General features: G+C 39.9%; 1 protein-coding gene across 1 annotated transcript in view; it reads left to right on the top strand.

The window, feature by feature from the left end:
- The window catches only part of SYTL4 (synaptotagmin like 4), a 57,190-nt gene extending 37,582 nt beyond the window's left edge, over positions 1-19,608 (top strand). Inside the window, exons 7-18 of the mRNA XM_023517933.1 lie at positions 4,708-4,809; positions 5,262-5,337; positions 5,829-5,919; positions 6,032-6,135; positions 7,138-7,236; positions 8,368-8,546; positions 8,827-8,929; positions 9,431-9,592; positions 13,453-13,561; positions 15,681-15,780; positions 16,532-16,740; positions 18,601-19,608. Coding sequence (XP_023373701.1) covers positions 4,708-4,809; positions 5,262-5,337; positions 5,829-5,919; positions 6,032-6,135; positions 7,138-7,236; positions 8,368-8,546; positions 8,827-8,929; positions 9,431-9,592; positions 13,453-13,561; positions 15,681-15,780; positions 16,532-16,740; positions 18,601-18,749 — 1,483 coding nt within the window. The 3' untranslated portion in view covers positions 18,750-19,608. The remainder of the gene's footprint in view (positions 1-4,707; positions 4,810-5,261; positions 5,338-5,828; positions 5,920-6,031; positions 6,136-7,137; positions 7,237-8,367; positions 8,547-8,826; positions 8,930-9,430; positions 9,593-13,452; positions 13,562-15,680; positions 15,781-16,531; positions 16,741-18,600) is intronic.
- The last annotated feature ends 2,724 nt before the right edge of the window (positions 19,609-22,332 follow it).

Genomic DNA, 22,332 nt, shown 5'->3' with positions numbered 1-22,332 from the left:
CCAACTCCTGGGCTCAAGCGAGTCTCCTGCCTCAGCCTCCCAAGTAGCTGGGACCACAGGCGCCTGCCACAACGCCTGGCTATTTTTTGGTTGTAGCCGTCATTGTTGTTTGGCGGGCCCGGGCTGGATTTGAACCCGCCACCTTAGGTGTATGAGGCTGGTGCCTTAGCCACTTGAGCCACAGGCGCCAAGCCATGATTCTGGTTTTTATAAAATTCTAGAAAAATGCAAAAACTTGTTTTTATTGACAGAAAGCAGATCAGCACTTGTCTGGGGACAGGAGCAAGGAGAAAGGAAGAGATTACAAAGAGACAAGAGGAAGCTTTTGGGAGTGAGAGATATGTTCATTAACTTAATTGTGGTGATGGTTTCATAGGTGTATACATATGTCAAGATTCCTGAGGATGCACACTTAAACATGTGCAGTCAAGATGTAAAAGAAAAAATTGTAGGAAAATTTAACATGGACATTTTTCTGTGTCAGTGCCAAGGGCCTATTCATTCTTTTCTGTATCTGTATGGCATTTAATCATATTTATTTACAGGCAGTCCCAAGTTATAAACATCCAACTTAAGTACAACTCACACGGCCAAAGGCTATTGTAGGTAATAGGTAAATGTACCTGTTCCAACTAACACACAAATTCAACTTAAGAAAAAACCTACAGAACTTATATTGTCTGTAACCTGGGAATTGCCTGTAGTGTGTTTTTATCCATAGCCTTGGGTGGGTGATTCATCTTTTCTAGGTGATGAGGCCCCCTTTATTCTTTGTGGATAAGGATATGAATGGCTTTTATTTGCTGAACCTGATTAACACATCTGACATCATCGGTCAGAATGTAATTTCTGAAACCTGCTGCTTCTGGCTGTCTGTGACCTCTTGTCTCATTGGACCCAGAAGACTCTTATTTATCCTAAACAAACAGATTAAGTGACTACAAACGATTTTTTCCATAAAATTATGGAACCTCAGAGATAATTTAATTCAACCCCTTTATTTTTACAGAAAAGAAAGCAGGATAAGTGATTTACCTGAGATCATACAGATAGTCAGAGGCCAGGGCTCCCATCTCCTAGTCTAGTTTTTACTGCACAGATGTCAAATAATTGCTTTTTTGCCCTGGGGTTGTTTGTATCAGCTCTGGATCAGTACATATTAATCTTTAGGAAAAACATACAAGCAAAAGACACTCTCCGTGAACCATTGTTAAAACTACATCTCTAGAGGAATTGGTCCATTTGTGGTTCTTTTTTCTTTGGAGCAAAACGGTGAAAAGAATGACTCTGAAGTTAAACAAAAAAAGAAATCAAGACCCCTGCTGTGTCTTATACTATAAAGCTAATCTGTCTCTCAAGAAATGATGGCCATTTCATCTCTTACATGTCCTGGACTTTCACCCCTAATGTCTATTTTGACAGAACTATCTCAAATATCATGTGGCAACTTGGAAAGAATTTTATTCTTTACTGGCTAAGACATTATAGATTTTGGTTACCACATTCTTTGTTCATTTATTAGTTTTTTTTTTTTGACAGATATCTATGAATGCCTATTATGTGTCTGTCATTGTTTTAGGCCGTGGGATACACTGGTGAATACAGAAGGTCTCTTGCTTGTGGGGCTTAGATTTGGGGAGTGAGGGACACAGAAAATAATAAAGTAAATATATATTATTGTTTGATGTTGAGAGTGCTATGGAGAAAATTAATTAGACCTAAGATATAGGGAGTGCCAGGAATACATACATGCGTGTACATACGCTGTCTTTTTTTTTTTTTTAAAGGGAGCTGGGATAAGTGTTCATAATAGGATAACATTTGAGCAAAGACATAAAGGAAATGAAGTAGAAAATCCTGAGGTTATCTGGGGAAAGAGTATTGTAGGCAGAGGAGGCAGGAGCTATATAGCTATATTGTGTTTGGCACTTTTGAGTAATGTAGAACTAGGTGAGCAAGGGGGGATGGAGGGATATGAGGACAGAGATGGGGTGAGAAGCAGATAATGTAAGACTTTGGTGGCACTTATAAGGACTCTGCCTTTTTTTTTTTTTTGAGATGTAGTCTCTGTCATCACCTTGGGTAGAGTACAGTGGGGTTATTATAGCTCACTGTAACCTCGAATTCCTGGGCTCAAGTGTTTTTCCTGCCTCAGCCTCCCAGGTAGCTGGGACTACATGTGTGTACCGTGATATCCAGCTAATTTTTCTGATTTTAGCATAGAGGGGGTCTTGCTGTTGCTTAGGTTGGTCTTGAACTCTTGAGCTCAAGCAATTTACCTGCCTCAGCCTTCCACAGTGTTAGGAAGAACTCTTGTTTTGTTACTCTGAGTGAGAAGGATGGCTCTGAGCAACACAATCTTATTTTTTTTCTTTTTAAAAATTGAGGTGAAATCCACATAACATAAAATCATTGTTTTAACAATTTAAAAGTATACATTTCTGTGGCTGTTAGTACTTTCAGAATGTTGTGTAATCATCATCACCATCTAATTTTAGAATATTTTCATTGCCTCCCAAAGAAACTATCTATTAAGGAGTCACTCTCCATTTTACCCAACCCCTAATCTGCTTTCTGTCTCTTTGAAATTGCCTGTTCTGGAAATTTCACATAAATGCAGCCATACAATAATGTGGCCTTTTGTGTCCAGCTTCTTTCATTTAACATAATGCTTTCAAGGTTCAACCATGTTGCAGCATGTATCAGAATTTAAATCCCTTGAATGGATGTATAATATTCCATCATATGGATATACCACATCTTCTTTATCTAGTCATCCATTGATGGGCACATTGGCTATTGGGAATACAAAGCCACTGTGAACATTCATGTAAAAGTTTTTGCATGGACATGTTTCTCCATTCTTTTGGAATAGAATGGAATTACTAGATCATATAGTAGTTGTATGTCAGATTTATATTTTAATGGCTTATTTTGGCTTTTATGTTGTGGATAGATTGTATGAGGACAAAGAAAGAAGCAGGGAGATTTGTTAGGAGGCTATTGCAACTATCCAAGAGATAGATGATGGTGGTTTTGACCAGAGTAATTGCAGTGAAGGGGATGAGAGAGAATCAGATTCAAGATACACATTGAAGTTAGACCCAAGAGGATTAGCTGAGAGATTTGATTTGTGTTGTGAGAGAAAAGAGAGGTATTGAGGATGATTTTTATGATTTTTGATCTGAAAAGTGAAAGGGGAGGGAGTTGCCATTTGATTGAGGGAAGAGTGGGTTAAGGAGAAGATTAGGGCTTTGGTTTGGGGCTTGCTGTGTTTGAGACATCTAAGTGGAGACATGGAATAGGCCATTGGAAAAACAAGTCTGGAGTTTGAGTAAGAGATAAATTTGAGTTATTAGTCTATAGAAGATATTTAAAGCCATGAGACTAGATTAGATCATTTAGAAATAATTCTGGATAGAGAAGAGAAGCAGCCCAAGGAAGAAGCCCAGGCACAGTCCAAAGATTAGCAATCTAGGAGAGGAGGAGGGACCTGCAAAGGAGAAGGAAAAGGAGCAGCCAGTGTAGATGGAAGAGGAAATGAGAAGAGTGTGGTGTCCTGGGAGCCAAGGGACATTATTTGAGTTACTCGAGAAAGAATGATCTTTTTCCTTTTCCTGCTACTCTCATTAATTCTTTGAGGTAAGGAGCTCAGGAACAATGTCCTTCCCTTTAGAGATGAAGACTGCCATTTTGAATGCCCAGGTCTATCCTTCATTAAGGTGAAAAGAATTTTTTTTCTGAGTATTGTCTCCCAGACATAGTGCTTATTATGGATATACCTAAGCCCTACTGAGGACATTTGTGCAAGAATTCAATCACCAAATATTTGAGTACCTACTCTATGCTAGTTTCTCTTCTAGGCATCAGGAACACAGCAGTGCACAAGCTATGTGGTCACTGATCTTATGGAACTTAGTCTAACAGAGGCAAAAGACATTCAACAAATCATTTGTTTAAATTATTGAATAAATTAAATAACTGGTTTAAAAGACATAAACAAATAGTTACATGACTGCTACCAAGATATCAGAATGCTTTGGGAACACATAGGAAGGTTACTAATCTAGACTTGGCCTGGGGGTATGGTGGGAGAGATGTGGAGAAATTGACATGTAAGGAAAGACCTGAAAGAAAGAGTAAATTTAGCCAGGTGAAGGAAAGTGGCTATTGTGAAAAGACCTAATATTCCAAGCAGAGAAAAGAGGTAAGAGGGAGAACTTTGGTATATTCAGAGAATTGAAAGAACTTTTATCTTCCTGAAATGTGAGGAGACGTGGGGGGTGCAGTTTGAGGCTGGAGAAGTGAGAAGGGGCTAAATCATAAGGATTTTCTTGCTGTGTTAAGGAGTTCGAACTCAGTCCCAATAGCAATGGGGAATCACTGAAGAGTTTTAAAACTGTACTTAGCTGGGTGCAACGGTACACACTTGTGGTCCCTGTTGCTCAGGAGACTAAGGTGGGAAGATTGCTTGAGCCAAGGAGTTTGAGGTTGTAGTAAGCCATAATGGTACCCGTGAATAGTCACTGCACTCTAGCCTGGGCAACATAGCAAGACCTGTCTCTAAAAATAAATATATAAATACTTAAAAAATATTTATTTTAGAAAGATCACCCAGGCTCCCATTGTGAATGGTTTGGAAGGAGGCCAGGCTAGAGGCAGGAGAGCCTGCTTCCTTTAAATGTTGGCTTTTGGTTTTTATCCTAGTGTGCCATTTGAAGTGCCAAAGCTGAAAAGTGGGAAGAGCACACTGGAGGCGGAGAGTGAGAGTCTGGATAGTTTCACAGCTGACTCAGACAGCACCTCCAGGTGAGGTTCCCTTCCATGTACCTCACCTCTGCTCAACCTGAGTTCCTGTTTTTGTTTTCTAGCATCAGGATGCAAGGCTTCTATGCTTTCAGTGTTCCTGATTTCTTAATAAAGTATTTTTTCTGACCTCACCAGATGTCTTTTGGTAGCACTTCTACTGATTTGGCTCTGAATGCAACTTTATGGAGTATGTTAATCATTCTTCCTGATCTAGCAGCCATGGATGCTGCTCTCCCTTAGGAATTGGGGTATGAGTGTTTGTGTTTATGCAAAGTTGTTTATCTGATCTTCTGCATTCCTTCAAGTTAAATTACATGTGAAATGTACCTTCTAGATTTCATTACTATGATGATCCCAAGCCAACTGCTCTCCTTCTTTAGAGCTTTGGTCCTGGGGGAAGGAGAGGAGGTGGAAGGAGAGGACTTAGTTGCACCTTTTGAATCTACCTCCAGGAGAGACTCTCTGGATAAGTCTGGCCTCTTTCCAGAATGGAAGAAGATGTCTGCCCCCAAATCTCAAGTAGAAAAGGTAAGCTTCAGATTATTGGTCAGTTTGCCTGCCTGCCTAGTACCTTCCCTTTGTCCTCTTCTCCCTTCCTTTTTCCTACCCCCTCCTCTCTTTCCCTGTTTCTTAGCTTTGCTTTTCCTGTTCCTTTCCTTTCCTTTTCTCTTTTAATTTTCTTTCTCTGTCAGCCAGCCTGCCCTCCCTCCCTCCCATCCTTCCCCAGAATCTAAATCAGGAATTTAACTAAACAAATTACAGTTCAGATTCCCTTGAAAACATTTTGTAAGGTTTTAGTTAAAGTAGTTGAGAAAATAGATTTTTTACTACTTCTAGGCATTTAATCTTTCCTTGAAGTTTCTCATAGTTTGCTAAAAATCTGAGCCTCATTCTTCTTAAGGCTTTCCTTCCTTACTCCTTCCACCAACCCATCCGTCCTTTTCCCATTTCCTTGCCCATCACTCCTTCCACTTACCCATCTGTCCTTTTTTCATTTCCTCACCCTTATTTCTTCCTAGGAAACTCAGCCTGGGGGTCAAAATGTGGTATCTGTCGATGAGGGTGAAATGATATTCAAGAAGAACACCAGAAAAATCCTCAGGCCTTCAGGTAGCTGATTTCTCTTCATGGCCTTTTGGGACTGAAGTTCTGAGTACACTTGAAGCACTCTTGGTATGAAGAATGGGTCTCTTTTGATTTGCATTTTTGGTCTTCCACTCAGAATATACTAAATCTGTGATAGATCTTCGCCCAGAGGATATGGGGCATGAAAGTGGTTCTCTAGGAGACAGAAGCAAATCTGTCCCAGGCCTCAGTGTGGATATGGTAAGTGCCCCTGTGTTTCATTTATCCTGAGTTGGCTTTAGTACCTGATACTCCCTCTTTTTAAATTTTAGATTAACATAAGGGTACAAATGATTAGGTTACATTGTTTGCATTTGTTAGGTATAGTTTAATTTGTAATTGAGCCCTTCACCTGGAGGCTATACTGTAAACTTTTACACTGTGCCAATTAAGTGAGAGCTTACCAATCCCCCTCCCTCTTCCCTTCTCCCCTTCTTCTCCCCCCTCCCTGCAATTTGAATTTGTGTTTTTCTTTCATGTGGGGGTATAGTTATTTATCTATTGGTTTCATATTAGTATTGCATACATTGGTTAATTGCTTTCCATTTTTGTGATACTTTACTAAGAAAAATGTTCTTCACCTCCATCCAGGTTAATATAAAAGATGTAAAGTCTCCATTTTTAAGACCTGAATAGTATTCCATGGTAATATACATAGTTTATTATGGATTAGTATCTGATACTCTCAATCCACCTATTTAATTCTTTAGGAAAAGACAGCATGAATCCTGATTCCTCTAAATATCTAAAGTAAATCTGCTTCTTAATTTTCTTAAAGGAAAGCATTGTCTTTGCTGTTTTTTTTTTTATTTTCAATATATTGCTGTAAATATGGTTGGGGTCTCAAATAAATACTTCTTTTGATTAAAATATAAAGAGTTAGATGAGTTAGGGTAGTTGAAAGAATTGTAGCTCCTATGAAAAACATTAAAATGTAAAGAGTTAGATGAGTTAGGATAGTCAAAAGAAAGAGTTGTAGCTCCTATGAAAAACATTAAATATTCTTATTCTTTTGAAATATGAAGGGGATGGTTGGAACAGAGCTGGGAAGCCTGAAATGGGAAAACATATGAAATAAGGATATGTGCATACACATGACACCTCAGAGCTTTGCAACACTTATGGTTTACACGAAAGGAAAGCTATTAATCTTTGAAGCTTTTCTTATTTTTATTAACTCCAGATCTATATTTATTGCTTCAGGAAGAGGAAGAGGAGGAAGAGGAAGAAGACATTGACCACCTGGTGAAGTTGCATCGCCAGAGGCTAGCTAGAAGCAGCATGCAAAGTGGCTCTTCCATGGTAAGTTCTATTAGTTCAGAGATTATAGACACATTGGGGTACCAAGAAGAAAAAATGCCTCTCTAGAGGAGATTCAGGACCTGACCTGGGGAAATCATTCTAGTTATTCTTTCTAGGTAAGTGGGATGCATTTGTTTGTTTTTATCCTCAGTTTAGACTATAGGTGTTTAGTGTACTAAATAGGTGTCTTCCTGAGCCTCTGCCCCAGAGATTATTACATTACATAATTAGGGCTAGGGACATTCTTCATCACAGCTTTGCGAACTGTAACTGTTAATTCCTTCCCTGGGGTATCCAGGCTATGAAGTGAGCATGATCAGAATTTTTCATCATAGCCTACTACAGATTCTCACATTAAAGGAAAATGAGTGTTATGAGAAGGGCTCTGGCAGGATTAATTGGTGTCAGGGTATGGTTAAGTATTAGTAATACTAGTCAGAATCAGGAAGTGAAAGGGAGATTTAGGAATCAGGGCTTACTTCTGTCATAAGTATGAAGGTTGATATTTAGGGGAAACATAGGAACAAGGGTGACTAGGGTTTGTTCAAACACATTCACAGAAAGAGAAAGTTGGCTTGCATAGCTTATTACTACCAGAGAAGAAGGTGTTTTTCACTTCTGGTGGTATTTCTTCCCTATCCACCTACTCCCAATTCTGGCTCAATCTCTTTTCTCTTAGATATTATTAGAGATAACAGGTAGATAAAAGAAATCCATAGACAATTCAGGGCCCTTGTTTTAATTAGTACCCTTAATTTAATTCCTTCTAGCTAATGTTTTAGCATACATAACAAGTATGAAAAGTAGACTTACCTATACCACATTTGTCCACTACTTTCCCACCTCCTGGGCAGTGAAAATTAATTAGTATAATGCTTAAAAAGAGGGGAAGAGGAGAAGCTAGGTGAGCCTACATGAGCCACAAGCTGATTTAGTGACCCGAACAATTGTCAGTGTGCTGGTAGCTCTGTTTTATCCTCTGGGTCGAGGACTGTTGGCTGTGCTAGCTCATTGGAGGAGTACTGAATCTTTTGTTTTATTTAGTGACTGTGGCTTTCTCATGAGGAAAATGTGAGCAATTTGATGGGGGAGCATGCCTTCCCCAGATGTTTGTGAGTGCTTTATCTTCAGAGTACGATCGGCAGCATGATGAGCATATATAGTGAAGCTGGTGATTTTGGGAACATCTTTGTGACCGGCAAGATTGCCTTTTCCCTGAAGTATGAGCAGCAAACACAGACTCTTGTCATCCACGTGAAGGAATGCCACCAGCTGGCCTACGCTGATGAAGCCAAGAAGCGCTCTAACCCGTGAGTGCTTCTGGAACTTGACTAATGCTCTGGGACCAGAGATCAGACCCTGGCATCTACCTAAGCATTTTTGAAGAGAACTTAACACTTTCTAGGGGTAGGAAGGAGTGATGTAGAAAAGGGACCAGTATTGGGAAAAAGCAGAAATGGAGTATGTCTAAGAGGGCTTGATGTGACACTTTTGGCATTGCATTTCTCCATGGCATGTTTATATGGAGAGCAGGGAAGTTGTGAATGGGCTTGAGGAAGGGCAGCAAATAGTGCTCTTTTTGGTTGCTAGATATGTGAAGATTTACCTTCTGCCTGACAAGTCCCGCCAAGGAAAAAGAAAAACCAGCATCAAGCGAGACACTGTCAATCCACTATATGATGAGATGCTCAGAGTAAGTATTTAGATACCAGGGGTAGGAGAACTTTATCTTTTCCCCTAAACTGTAGCTATTCCTGTGCAACATGGCCATGTAACATGGGTTCTTGTATCTGAGGATTCATTCTGGGCATCTGTTCACATCCTGGCCTCCCAGACAACAAAATTGATATGGCTTTCTTGGATTGCTGTGAAGTTGGAGATACATGTGGCCACAGATATAATTTTTAAAAGACATTTGAGATAAGAAGTCTCCTTGGCACTTCTTTTTGGAGTTTCCAGTGTTCTCTTATCCACTCAAGGAGAAATGAATTAATTTTCTAGGCCCTACTATGGAATATGGTAGGTTTTTGTAAAATGGGGTAAATTGAGGGAAACAAACTACTTAGGGACTAAAGTAATTTGGCATTCAGAACTATGGACTTTGGGTGTTGTTGCTCAGGTTTTAGAATATTTTTTTTTTCCCTGAGAAATTATCCCTAACTAATCATCTTGGACTTTTACTTTCCCTCCACAGTATGAGATCCCAGAGTCTCTCCTGGCCCAGAGGACTTTGCAGTTCTCCGTTTGGCATCATGGTCGTTTTGGTAGAAACACTTTCCTTGGAGAGGCAGAGGTCCAGATGGATTCCTGGAAGCTTGATAAGAAACTGGATCATTGCCTCCCTTTACATGGAAAGGTAGTCTGCTTTAACAACTTCCACAGCTTGGATGCAAGGTAGACTTGTCTGCAGTGGCCTCTGCTGGTCTATGTTGGTAGTGTCTTTGAATGTAGTTTTCTATAGACTTCTAGCGCACTCTGCTGGGGCTTTTGAGTTTGACAGCAATTTCAGAGGCACTTGTACGTGAAGTGTGTTCTGTGTAAACCAGGTAAAGTATGAAGCCATGGTTTTGCTTCAGAAAGTTTGTCAGATGTGTGCCAAGCTTTGCCTCATAACCTTCCAGAATCTGGGTATATCTTGATTTCCTAACTTTCACCTCTTCTTCAAACTAACCTTATAGGTATATCATAATCGACAGTCCTTTTCTAAGTTAACCTTCTCACTAAAGAAGTGGGACCTAAAGGAATTCATTAAACTCCAATTGCTGTACTCTTACTTACACAAGCTAGGGAAGATTTCACTTTGGAGATGGAACCTCAGGCAAGAGTGTAGCAGTGTGGCAAAATGTGCCTGGGATCTGAGTGCAAACCTGGATTAGAATCCTAGTTCTGTCACTTGCCAATTAGGTGGGTCACCTAAGTTATAAAATCACCTAATTTCTTTGGGGCTTAGTTTGATCATCTATAAAATGGAGATAGCAATAATTTTCCTCTTTTGCAGGGTTGTATACAAAGTACTAGTCAGTGACTGGCACATTCAGTAGGTTACTGTCATTCTGGTTAAAATGAAATTGATAAAACAGAAGACTTAGCGACTTCTGGATTATCAGAACTATACAATGACCCAGCAAAGTTATTTTAAAAAATTTTTTTGCACTAGCATCTTAAGTGTTTAAAACCATACACAGTACATAGAGTAGCTATGGGAAGACATACAAGAAACTAGTAATTGTGGCTGCCTCTAGGAAGAGAACTGAGGGGGAAGGGAGATTTAGTTTTCTCTATATGTCCTTTTTAAACATTTGAACTTTTTATCACGTTAAGAAAAGTATAAGAGGATTTATGTACACATGATTCAAAAGTAAAATAACATAAAGTGTGTAGAAATAACCACTATTAATACAGGATGTCCCAAAAGTTGCCGTACATAGGGAAAATGGGAAATTGTAGCTAACTTACCTTTATTCACAAAATATTCATTACAAAATTTTACAAAGAGGTGGCCAACACGCAGAGAATATTCTGCAAATATGTACTTCGTAAAATTTTATAATACTTAGTTATCCTTCTGAAAATTTTCTATTAAAGCAGCAAAGACATACATCTATAGATTTGTGTATGTACTTTTTATACAAATGGGCTCATATGAACCTCATTGTTCATACATATCTTGATTTTTTTCATTTAATTAATCATGGATAGACGTTTTAATTGTTGCATACTGTTTCTTCATGTGCCTATATTATAATTTATTTACTATTATCCCACTAATAGGCATTTAACTTGTTTACATTTTTTTTTGTTGCTCTTAAAACTGTACTATATTATATCTTGGCCTTCTCTTGTGAATGTGACTGTCAGAGAAATTCCTGGTGGTGGAATTGCTGAGTCAAAGGAAATGTACATCCAATATTTTAATAGCTCTTACTCTCCCCCAAATAGTGACAGCATTAAATTTTTTCCCTTTAAATACTAATAAAAACAGGAATTAATTTGATAGACACAGTAGGGTGACTATAGTTAGTAATATATTTTGAAATACCTAGAGGAAAAAATTGTAAATGTTACCAATACAATGATATGATAGATATTCAAGGTGACGGACATCCTAAATACTTGATCATTACACATTCTATGCATGTATCAAAATATCACATATGCCTCTATAAATAGGTACAAATATTACGTATTAATGAAACCAATCAGGAAAGAAACTATTACCAAACTAATTATAATATGTTATCAGAAACTTAAAATTTCTTAACCATTTGGCACCCAAGCAATTCTCTCAGTGGCCTGCAGTCAATATAATTATATTAGCAATGTCACTCTAAACCATTATATACTACTACTGGTTAAACTGTTTTACATAAGAGAAGAAACTGCATTGAAATTGAAGTATTTAATCTTGGCATATATTTTGAGCCAGAAAACGTACCACTGAAGCAATTATGCCAGTTTCTAGCAAATGCTAAACTCTAATTTTTAAGAGAACACTGAAGTTCACAATCTAGAAATTAATAAATTGTATAGACATTTTATAAACAATAAAAGACCGTGTGTGTGTGTGTGTGTGTATAGATATAGATATAGATATAGATAGATAGATAGATACATATTTAATTTAATGCCTTCTATGTCTGTTGTTTCTGACTTTTGTTTTGTTTTGCCCTGGCAATGCATTTGTTCCCATTCAGTTTTGTCTCTCTGCCATATACTAAATTCTGTGTGTCCTGGCATGTGGCATATTGATCCAAACCTATGGGGATTCTGTTTCTAGCATCAATATGGTCAGTGGTGAGTACAGGGGTTGGAGTAACCCCAGCAGACATAGGCAGATGAAAGGGCACCTCTAGCCTGCTCCAGCTTGTTCTCTGGATACCAAAGCAGAAAAGACAAGAGTTACACAGAGAGAGCCAACAGGGTGAAACAATTCTGCCATCCAAAGCCAAAAATGATAGGCCACTTGCTGTTCATCACACACATTCATTCGTTCACTTTTACATTCATTCAGTAAGTACTTGTGGAGTACCAACTATGTGCCAGGTACTTTGCTAAGCATTGGGCATACTATGATGATCAAAAGTAGGCGTGATTTCTATCTTTCTTGCACTTTGAGTCTAGTGGTACAGACCGATATTAATCAAAAATAACCCAAAGAAATGTAAAATTAAAAATTGTGGCATATTCAAATCTGTGTAACAGAGTTCACCTACACCTAGCCCTCAAATCTTTGGAAGCCCTCATTTAAAAAGTACTTTTTATTTAAAAAATCATACAAATGATATTTGCCATTCTCATAAAAATGACATTGTAGATGTTATTGTAGAATAAAAAGAGAAAACTCCTTTTCTTTCCCCATTCTGCTTCCCTCCATAGAGGAAACAAGTATTAAGTTTGTCTGTATCTTCGGTTTTTGAACTATGCAACAAGTCTGTCTGAATTTGAATCCTGGCTGTGCCATTTATTAACTGTGTGGTCTTGGGCAAGTTACTTAACCTCTCTGTTCCTCTGTTGCATAATCTGTAAAATGGAGAGAACAGTACCTATTTCATAAGGATTATCTTGAGGATTAAACAAAATGATATACTTAAAGTACTTATAACAGTACCTGGCATATAGAAAGTGCCATATGTATGACAGTAAGAATATTTTTATTTGCATACATGTATGTGCATACATATATGTTCACATGTGTAAGTATGAATATATTTTAATATAAGTGGAATTTTTTTCTGCGTCTTGCTTTTCTGACTTAATATATCTTAGATACCTGTCTATGACAGCATGTGCAGATTCACTGCATTCTTTTTGATGGCTACATGCCATATGTCATATGAGGGCATTAAAAATTTAACTATATATTGATTGACATTCAGGTTATTTCCACTTTGTGGCTATTATTAACAATGCTAGTAGCAAGATTCTTCATCATGGTGTCATTCTTTTGTGAATTTGCGAGGCAACCTCGCTAGGAGACCTTTGAGAGTATTTGGGATCTAGTAACTGTACTCCAAAGTGGCATAATGGTATTAACAGAAGATCTTTTGTTGGTTCTGTATTTCCTTCTGAAGAACTTCCTTGGAAACCTTTGGCTGCCATGGACTAGGGGGACCCTGGATTGTATTGATAAGGAGAAGGATCCTGTTCCTGAGGGGAAAATGTCCCAACAATTCCTGAGAAGCCCAGCTTGACCTGTTGGGTTTCCCTGTGTTTCAGATCAGTGCTGAGTCCCCGACTGGCTTGCCATCACACAAAGGCGAGTTGGTGGTTTCATTGAAATACATCCCAGCCTCCAAACTCCCTGTTGGAGGTGACCGGAAAAAGAGTGAGTTTTCTTTGGGGCCCTGGATTTAGCTCTTAGGCTTCTGCACAAGATCTGTGTGAGGCGGGTGCTAGCTACTGACTAGTACTATTGGAGAGACCAGATTGGCATGCTCCTTGAATTTTCTAGGGAATATTCCTTTACTGAGGATGCCTTCTCTACATTTTTCAGCCAGAGGGGAATGCCTAAGGATTGACATTCTTTTTTTTTTCTTTGCTTTGCTTTTTCTTTCTTTCTTTCTTTCTTTTTTTTTTTTTTGAGACAGAATTTCACTCTGTTGCCCTGGATAGAGTGCTGTGGCATCACAGCTTAGCCTCTTGAGTAGCTGAGACTATAGGCATCTGCTATAGTGCCTGCCTAGTTCTTCTATTTTTAGTAGAGATGGGGTCTTACTCTTGCTCAAGCTGGTCTTGAACTCCTGAGCTCAAACAATATACTCACCTTTGCCTCCCAGAGTGTTAGGATTATAGGTGTGGGTCACTGTACCCAGCTGACATTCCTTTTGTTTAAGCTATTAAATTAACCTGGTCTTGGTCTAGCTTTGACAAGTTCCTATCAGGGCAAAAGAGAAAAGAAATTTTGGAGCTGAGAAGGATAGTTGGAAGGGGTGGTAAAAAATTAGATGAAAATGAAGGCTGAGCAAGAGTAATTCAACATGCCAGTCACTGTATTAGTGATTATGGATATATAAGTGAGTAATAAATGATATTTGCTCTCCCTCAAGGAACTTAAGCTTTTGCAAAAAAAAAATACAGTTATGTGCTAAAAGGACACATATGTATAGGAGTGGTGAATTCTGTCTGGTTACTTTTGGGAGAGCTTTGAACAGGAAGTGATATTGAAACTGAACTGTAAGATTTTACCAAGAAGAAAAGAAGGAGGATGGGGAGAGAAGATTATTTCCAGAAGAGAGGATAGCAAGAGAAAAGGGTTTAAAATGACATAGTAAATATGGGGTTGTATGTGAGCATGGGAGAGTTAATCTCTTATATGAGTTGGGCTAGAGTTTGCTATATGTGAGAGTGGGGCTGGAATTGGAGATGAGGCTGGAGCTCTACTAAAAGTGGCCTTGAACACAATGGTAAGGAGTTTAACTTGACCCATCAGCAAGGGGAAGGCAAAGTTCTTTTAAAGAAGTACCTTCGGCCAGATCGAATCTAAAGGACTTGGGGGAATCAATGAGATCCCCAAGGAGGGTATGTAGAATGACTAGAGAAGACAGGCAAGTATGAAATCACAGGGAACAACAAACTTTTAAAGAATAAAGAGCAAAAGAAATGCCAGTGAAGTAGAAGGTTATCAAGAGAGGAAAATGCCAGGAGGGAGCTTCAAGAAGAAGGGGTAAGGGTTGTCAATAGCACTGAAATGCTACAGAGAGGTCAGGGCAGATGAGGACTGAGAAGACATGGCTAATTGGCTATCGATTGTATTTTCAGGGGGTTAGTAGAAGCAGAAACCAGATTTTACCAGAAACTAGGCTGAGTGAATTAGGCAAAGAAGTAGAGGTGGTCAGTATGGACTTTTCTTTAGAGTAATTGATGGTGCAAGAAAGAAGAGACATGGTGAATAGTTTAAGGGAGGCTTTCTTTTAAGGATTTTTTTTTTTTTTAAAGAATTGAGATTAGCATATATTTAGACTGAGGAAAAGGGTCCACTGGCGAAAGAGATAGTAAAAATAGGAGTTGGGGGTTGAAGTTGATGATGCCCACTTAGTCCTGTGAAGTGAGGGTAGAATCAAGAACTCAAGTGGAAGAGTTCCCTCATTTTTAATTGTTCAACAAATATCAGGCAATTTTATGTCTCCAAGTCTCAGTTTTCTCATCTACAAAATGAGGACAGTAATGACATATATCTTACAGAGTTGTTTTGAGAATTAAATGCTTAATAGCACCTGCCACATAGCCAGTTTTCGATAAGCACTTATTGCTATTGTGGTTGTTAATAACTGAGTGCCTATTGCTTAGTATTGCACACTGTTCTAGGTACTGAGGATACAAGTCAGGCATGGTTAGGATGGCATCTGAAGCCTTTAGGAGCAAGGAAAGGAAGTGCTCTGTAGATGAAGCTCAGGATAAATATGGAGGTATAGGGGCTCACTTGCTTTGGCTGAAATTCCTTACAGGTAAAGGTGGGGAAGGGGGAGAGCTCCAGGTGTGGATCAAAGAAGCCAAGAACCTCATGGCTGCCAAATCAGGAGGGACTTCAGACAGCTTTGTCAAGGGGTGAGTCCCTGGACCAGCACCAAACTAACTGGTTTTAGGACAAGAGAGCTAAGAGAAGAACCCAATTTAACCTTTCTCTGTGGTTATCTTTTGTGTCTTACCACCCCCAGCAATCAACTTTGTTCCTGAAATTAGGTAATGGCAAAACATCTCTTCCCATCTTTGCTCTAGTCTGAGCTCAGTTTGGACTGGGCTATAGTGTTGATATCCAAAGAGGAGGGTAGTACACAGATAGGTTCTGACTTTTCTGTGACTCATGCTCTTTATTAATCATGGGCAAAAAATCCACATCTGCTGATTGTCTAGATCTGGGAACTCAAAGTTTTGTTCTCCACAATTTTTAAGCAAGGCTAGCTTGCCCTAAATTATAGATTACCCACTAACTTAAGTTTTCTAACAAATCATGATTGGCTAAGCCTATAGGTATTACTATCGGTTTTATTTACAAAGAGCCTTGTCTAGCTGAAATGGAAGTAAATATTTAAAACCCATTTTTGGCGAAGCACAGACAATAGTCCCACTAATAACATTATATTCATTTTCTCTCCAGGTTAAAGGAAATTGAATCAGGTGAATGATCTAGTGGAGGTAGTAGGAACTCTGCTTCAGCAGATTCAAAAGCTGGGTGTGTGCACTAGGATTTGAGTGTTGACTCACCTTGCTGGGCTAGGCCTGTGGCAGGGGAAGGGGGAATTTAGATAGACATTGCCAGCTTTGAGTAGGCCGTTGACTACTCCCCGCCCTCTGCCAGATACCTCCTTCCCATGAGGAACAAAGCCAGTAAGCGTAAAACTCCTGTGATGAAGAAGACCCTGAATCCCCACTACAACCATACATTTGTCTACAATGGTGTGAGGCTGGAAGATCTACAGCACATGTGCCTGGAATTGACTGTGTGGGACCGAGAGCCCTTGGCCAGCAATGACTTCCTGGGAGGGGTCAGGCTGGGTGTTGGCACTGGTGAGAGCCTCTCCCCATCTTCACTTGTCTGAAAAACCTGTTGTCTATTTCATTCCCCATAGCATCCCTGACTCACATATGCCACAAAGTTCCTCTGTCACGAGAGTTGTCTTCTTTCCTTTCAGTTAACATTCAACAAATATTTATTGAGTGCTTACTATGTGCCAGGACTAGGGTAAGGCTGAGCTCATGCACTGTTGTGTGTATAGATAAATGTGATCCTGATTGCCAGGAACTCCATTATCTTTTCACTGAGAAAACCTACAAACCTACCTGTATATCTGTACCTATATCTTTTATCTCCCACCCTAGGCAAACAAAAACCAAGCTCTCTTCAAGTGTTCTGGACCTCTTGCTCTTCTCAGTGACTTCATTTCTGTAATCTTCATCTGTCAGTTTCATTCTCCCTACCTCCCAGAGGGTAATATAGATATGCTCTGGTATTTCCAATCTTATTAAACAAAATAAAACCTTCTGTTGACCACATGTCCCCCATCTAATTTCTTAAAAATGATTGTCTCTATTTCCTCACGTCTCCTTTAGTTCTCAATCTACTGTGATCTGGCTTCTGTCCCACTACTCTGCTGAGCAATTTCTCCTGCCAAAGTGTCGTTCTCATCTCACCAGAATTTTCATCACTATTTAACAGAGTAGATCACACCCCTTTTCTTGGAACACTGAGCTTCTGTTGACACCACATTCTGATTCCCTAAATTCACTGCTCATCCCTTTGCAGTTAACTTTCTTTGTGCGTTCCTCTTTCTAGACCCAAACTCTAAATGTTGGTGCTTCTCAGGGATTCATTTTGAATCCTCTTCTTTGATTTCCCCAGAGTCTCTGGATTCCTATGGCCTTAAGTACTACTTGTATGTTAATTACCCCCACAAAGCATTTAACCCAAAGCATCTGCATGATGTTTTTACACGTGTAAGCTAGTTCATGTCAGTCTCCTGTTAAAACCCTTCAGTGGCTTTTTATTGTACCAAGAAAACAATCCAAAGTTGTTATCATGCCTAGAGGCCCTTGTACAAGATGAGCCTGCTGTTGCTTACTGATGCATCTGATATCACTCTTCTGCTTGCTCACTGTGCTCCAACCACAATGACTTTCTGCTCTCCAAATATACCAAGCAGCTCATTTCCAATTCAGAACCTTTGTAGTTTTTATTCCCTGTGTCTGGATAGTCCGGCTTCTTCCCATCTTTCAGGTGTCTACTCAAATGTTTCCTTCTCAGAGAGTCCCTCAGACCATTCCATCTGCACAGCACATCCTGATCCAAGCACTACAAATCACCCTATTCATTTACTTCATAACATTGATCTCACTGTCTGAAATATGTTCATTGGTTTGCTTCTGCATTTTCTGTTTTCCCTATTCAAATGTAAGCTGTCTGAGAACAGAGACTTTCTCTGCTTGCTTACTGTATCTCCAGACCCTAGAAGAGTACCTGACACATAGTAGGCACTCAGTAAATGTTGTTGAAGTCAGCAGCTAGAGAAAAAGGTGTTAAGCTTTTAAAAAGTACTGTAAGTCCAGTTGGCAGTAACAGAAGGGCAGTAGCTCTGGCATGAGGTGTCAGATACTAGAGCTCTGTAACAGTCTTAGGATCAGAAGTTTCTAGTGACTGTGTACCATTTGGAGTCCCATTTCATCAACCTTAAGTCTCTTGATAGCATCTCAGGAGCACAGATTTATCTGTTCAGGATCAACAGGGAACACTTCCCGAGCTGTTGTCCTCACTAGCTTCTCTTCATAGCACACTGTCATTTAAGGGACAGCTACCCTTGCTGTGTAACACATCTTCCCTGGTGGGCTGAGGAGTGGGGCCCCTGTTCAGCCTCCTCTGGTGTTTTTCCTCAGGGATCAGTAATGGGGAAGTGGTGGACTGGATGGACTCGACTGGGGAAGAAGTGAGCCTGTGGCAGAAGATGCGACAGTACCCAGGGTCTTGGGCGGAAGGGACTCTGCAGCTCCGTTCCTCGATGGCCAAGCAGAAGCTGGGTTTATGAGTCCCTGTTCTCCTCTGCAGGTCCAGCCCTGGCCAGGGCAAGTCAGAGGAAGTGAAGAAACCAAGAGCAAACATTTATAATTTAAAGTGTGTGTGTTGTGTAAGTGTGTGTACAAATGTGTATTTCTGCAAATCTCATTATCCTCGTTAGCAGGCTCAAGAATAAGGGTCTCTTTAAAAAATGTTTTTATTTGTGCATAATGTAGTATGTTTTCAGGGTATATCCTTTCTTATATCTTTATGAGGTTTGATTAACTTAAAAATTCTTCTGAAATAGCCTTTTCTCCTCTGTCTTGCTCTCCTTGTTCCTACTTCCCCAGGAAGCCCTGGCTACCTTTGGCATTCGTACCAGTCTGTGTTTCCTGGTGTGCATGATCTGAGGCCAAGGCTCTGGGAAGTAGGATTGGGTTACTAAAGACAGAGTGATATGCGAGAGAGGTGAGTGGTTCCTCTCCTTCCTCTCTAATGTATGCTTTTAACTCATTTTCTACCTTGATAGATTTCCGGAACTTGCCTTTTAACTTTTCTTATTTTTAAACAGTTTAGATCTTGTTTGGGTCTAGTGCTTTTCTTTGAAAGGCTAAGAAAATTCCCCAGATTTTTCCAGTTCTAGACACCTTTACTAGACCTCTGGGGGACTCTTGTAATAGAACCACTTCAGAGAAGCACTTTAATTAGATAATGGCCTTTTGACTAAGTCATGAACATGTCCAGTGAGAGCTTTTAGCTGTTCCCAGGGGGACTGAATGAGGGAAAGTGTTTCACAGCCTACGTGAATTCTCTGCATTTTAAATGGATACAGCAGTCGTTGGAGAGTGAGTGCCTTATTTCTCTAATAAAATGACATATATTCACCCACATGTTCCATATCTTTCTTAGTGTTTGTGTCTGGGGTGTGTTACCATACAGAATGTGGTCTGTCTACCACTGTGTTAGCCAGAAAAGCCAAGTATTGTCTAAACTGGTCGAGTGTTTCTCCAGGCTGGAGATTGTTAGGGTTCCAAAGGAATTTAGCCAGAGACTTCTTACCTCATGTGGATTCAATTCCTATCTTTGGTATTTGTTTCCCAAACAGGACCTACATGTGTGGGTGTGTTGTTTTGAAGCTTTTCAAAGAAGGGTCTGGTGAGCTACATTTCATTTTCTTGTACTCACTAATCCAAATTGACCTTTTGATTTTTATAAGTGTATCTATACAATGTTGTGTCTGGAAGGAGTCTATATCAGAAAAGAAATACCTTTCAGTAGAGTCAACTGTTAGCTGATTTCCTATAAGAACATTGGATTAAGGGCAGCTATGGTGGTTTCTACTGTATGTATGAGCTTGCATGGAGGAATTTTTTTTTTTTTTTTTTTTTTATTTTTTTTGAGACAGAGCCTCAAGCTGTCCCCCTGGGTAGAGTGCCGTGGCATTACAGCTCACAGCAACCTCCAACTCCTGGGCTCAAGCGAGTCTCCTGCCTCCGCCTCCCAAGTAGCTGAGACCACAGGCGCCCGCCACAACGCCCGGCTATTTGGCTATTTTTTGGTTGCAGCCGTCATTGTTGTTTGGCGGGTCCGGGCTGGGGATCCGAACCCGCCACCTTAGGTGTACGTGGCTGGCGCCTTAGCTGGTTGAGCTATAGGAGCCGAGCCGAGGAATGTTTTTAAAAGATGAATTTGGTGTGGATTGATACTGTAATGGAAGCTATAACTTGGGATCCTGGGCTACAACTTGCTCTTTTGTTTCCCGCCCCCTAATATGTGTGCTTCAATAAAGCTTTCTCACTTGTCAAGTATTTGCATTTGTTAGTCCTATAGATGCTTTTGTCTTTAACGTTCTCACTTACTGCTGCTTTTCCCTTGGTTTGAAGGGTGAGAACTAAAGTGACAAATGGTCTTCCCTAACCATCTGTGCTGATTTGAAGAAAATTTGCCTTTCCCTACATTGCTGCCTGAAACCTTGGCTGATCTCTGATCCCTTATTCTTTGTGTTTGGTATTAAGGAGAGGACAGAGCACCCATCTTAAAAGTGGTGCCATTTTTCTCTTTCTCTCAAGGAGCAAGGGAACTCCTCCTTTAGCTTTGTAGACCTTCCCATGCTGGAGGGAGGAGAGAGATTTTCACACCTGAGGTGAGGGAAGACATTCCCTTCCATAAACACGTCTTTCTATGTCCTTCAATTTCTCTGGGAGGTGGAGACTCTCCCCTTCACTCCTACTACCATTATTTAGTTTTGAGAGAGAAATAACACAGATGCTAACTAACCATCTCATAAATAAGACTGTGAGTTTCTAGGTCCAGCCTGAGTGATTCTTGACTTCTTGTGCAAAAGGGCATTAATATATGTCGAATGCTTTTTTTATATTGAATGTATGAGGCTTTATGTGTTATTTCTTTAAAATCTCCAGCCATCTTATGAAATAAGAAATCTTTCCTTTTTACAGATGAGGTAACTCAAGCCCACAGTCATGTGACAGGGTTTGATTTCAAACAAAGTCTGACAGTACTTCACCGTGCTGCCTCCTGTGAGAATCATGTGCGTTATGGGCACAGAGTCAAACAAGGGGTGACCCATCTCTTAGTTGAGTCCTTAAGAAATAAAGTTAATTTACAAAGTAGGACAATCAGAATGCTTTGGGTATTACCTAGCCAGCATAGTGACTATATAGTGTGTGTGTGTGTGTGTGTGTGTGAGAGAGAGAGAGAGAGAGAGAGAGGAGGGTGGGATAGAGGAGAGGGAGGGGAGAGTGGGATAGAGGAGAGGGAGGTGGGGAGAAGATGGGGGAATGTGGCAGAAGGTAAAAGTGAAGACATAGAGAGGCACTTAATAACCCAAATATCTGTTTCTGTCTCTCTGTGCCTGATATGTGGGTTATTAAAAAAGTTTTGAGATAAACAAAAATCAAGAAACACAAAATCTGCATGGATGGAAATAAATGAATCCCTCCCAGCAACACCAATAAGCCAAGCAAGTTGAAATTTGCATGAGTGAATCAGGAAGGATGCTGTCGGCTGTGTTTCTTGGAAGTGAAATAATGGACCATAACACAGCCTGTCTCAAGCCTTTCATAGTGACCCACTATATACAGGGTTGTGGTCTGGCTCTGATCCTGATTCTGCTGCTGTCTCTTTCCCCTGCTTTAGGAGTTGGGATTTCTTGAATCATTATCTGCTAAGAAGGTTACAGTAAAACCTTACTTAAAGAAAGGAAAAATGACCTGTCTTGACTATTCAGAATGAAACAAAAGATCTTCAGTTATTTTAAGCTTGAGGAGCACCTATGTGAAAGAGTCAGGCCCACCTGGGAACTCTGTTCAGATAGTGGGCCTTCTGTGTTTGGACCTTGGATCTGCTAGCATGTCCCGGTTTGCTACTTGAAATGTCGGTGATAAAGGACAGGTAAGGGCATTCATCTTGCCTGACATGGAACCTTTGCCTTTGGAACCACAGACGTGGTCTGTCTAGAGATTTGCCACCCAAACTTATTGTATTATGCCTTTTGCCCATAACTTGCCTCCTGCCTCTCACACTTCCTGTATTTCCTTGAAGGGAAGGGGGATAAGAGACCTTTTTGCTCCAAGTTTGACCATTTCCTTCATGTC

This window comes from Otolemur garnettii, unplaced genomic scaffold (genome assembly GCF_000181295.1).
Source record: "Otolemur garnettii isolate 467f Iridium unplaced genomic scaffold, OtoGar3 scaffold00125, whole genome shotgun sequence".
Taxonomy (NCBI): Eukaryota; Metazoa; Chordata; class Mammalia; order Primates; family Galagidae; genus Otolemur; species Otolemur garnettii.
The sequence above is the reverse complement of the archived record's forward strand: the minus strand, read 5'-3'. Positions and strand labels throughout refer to the sequence as shown.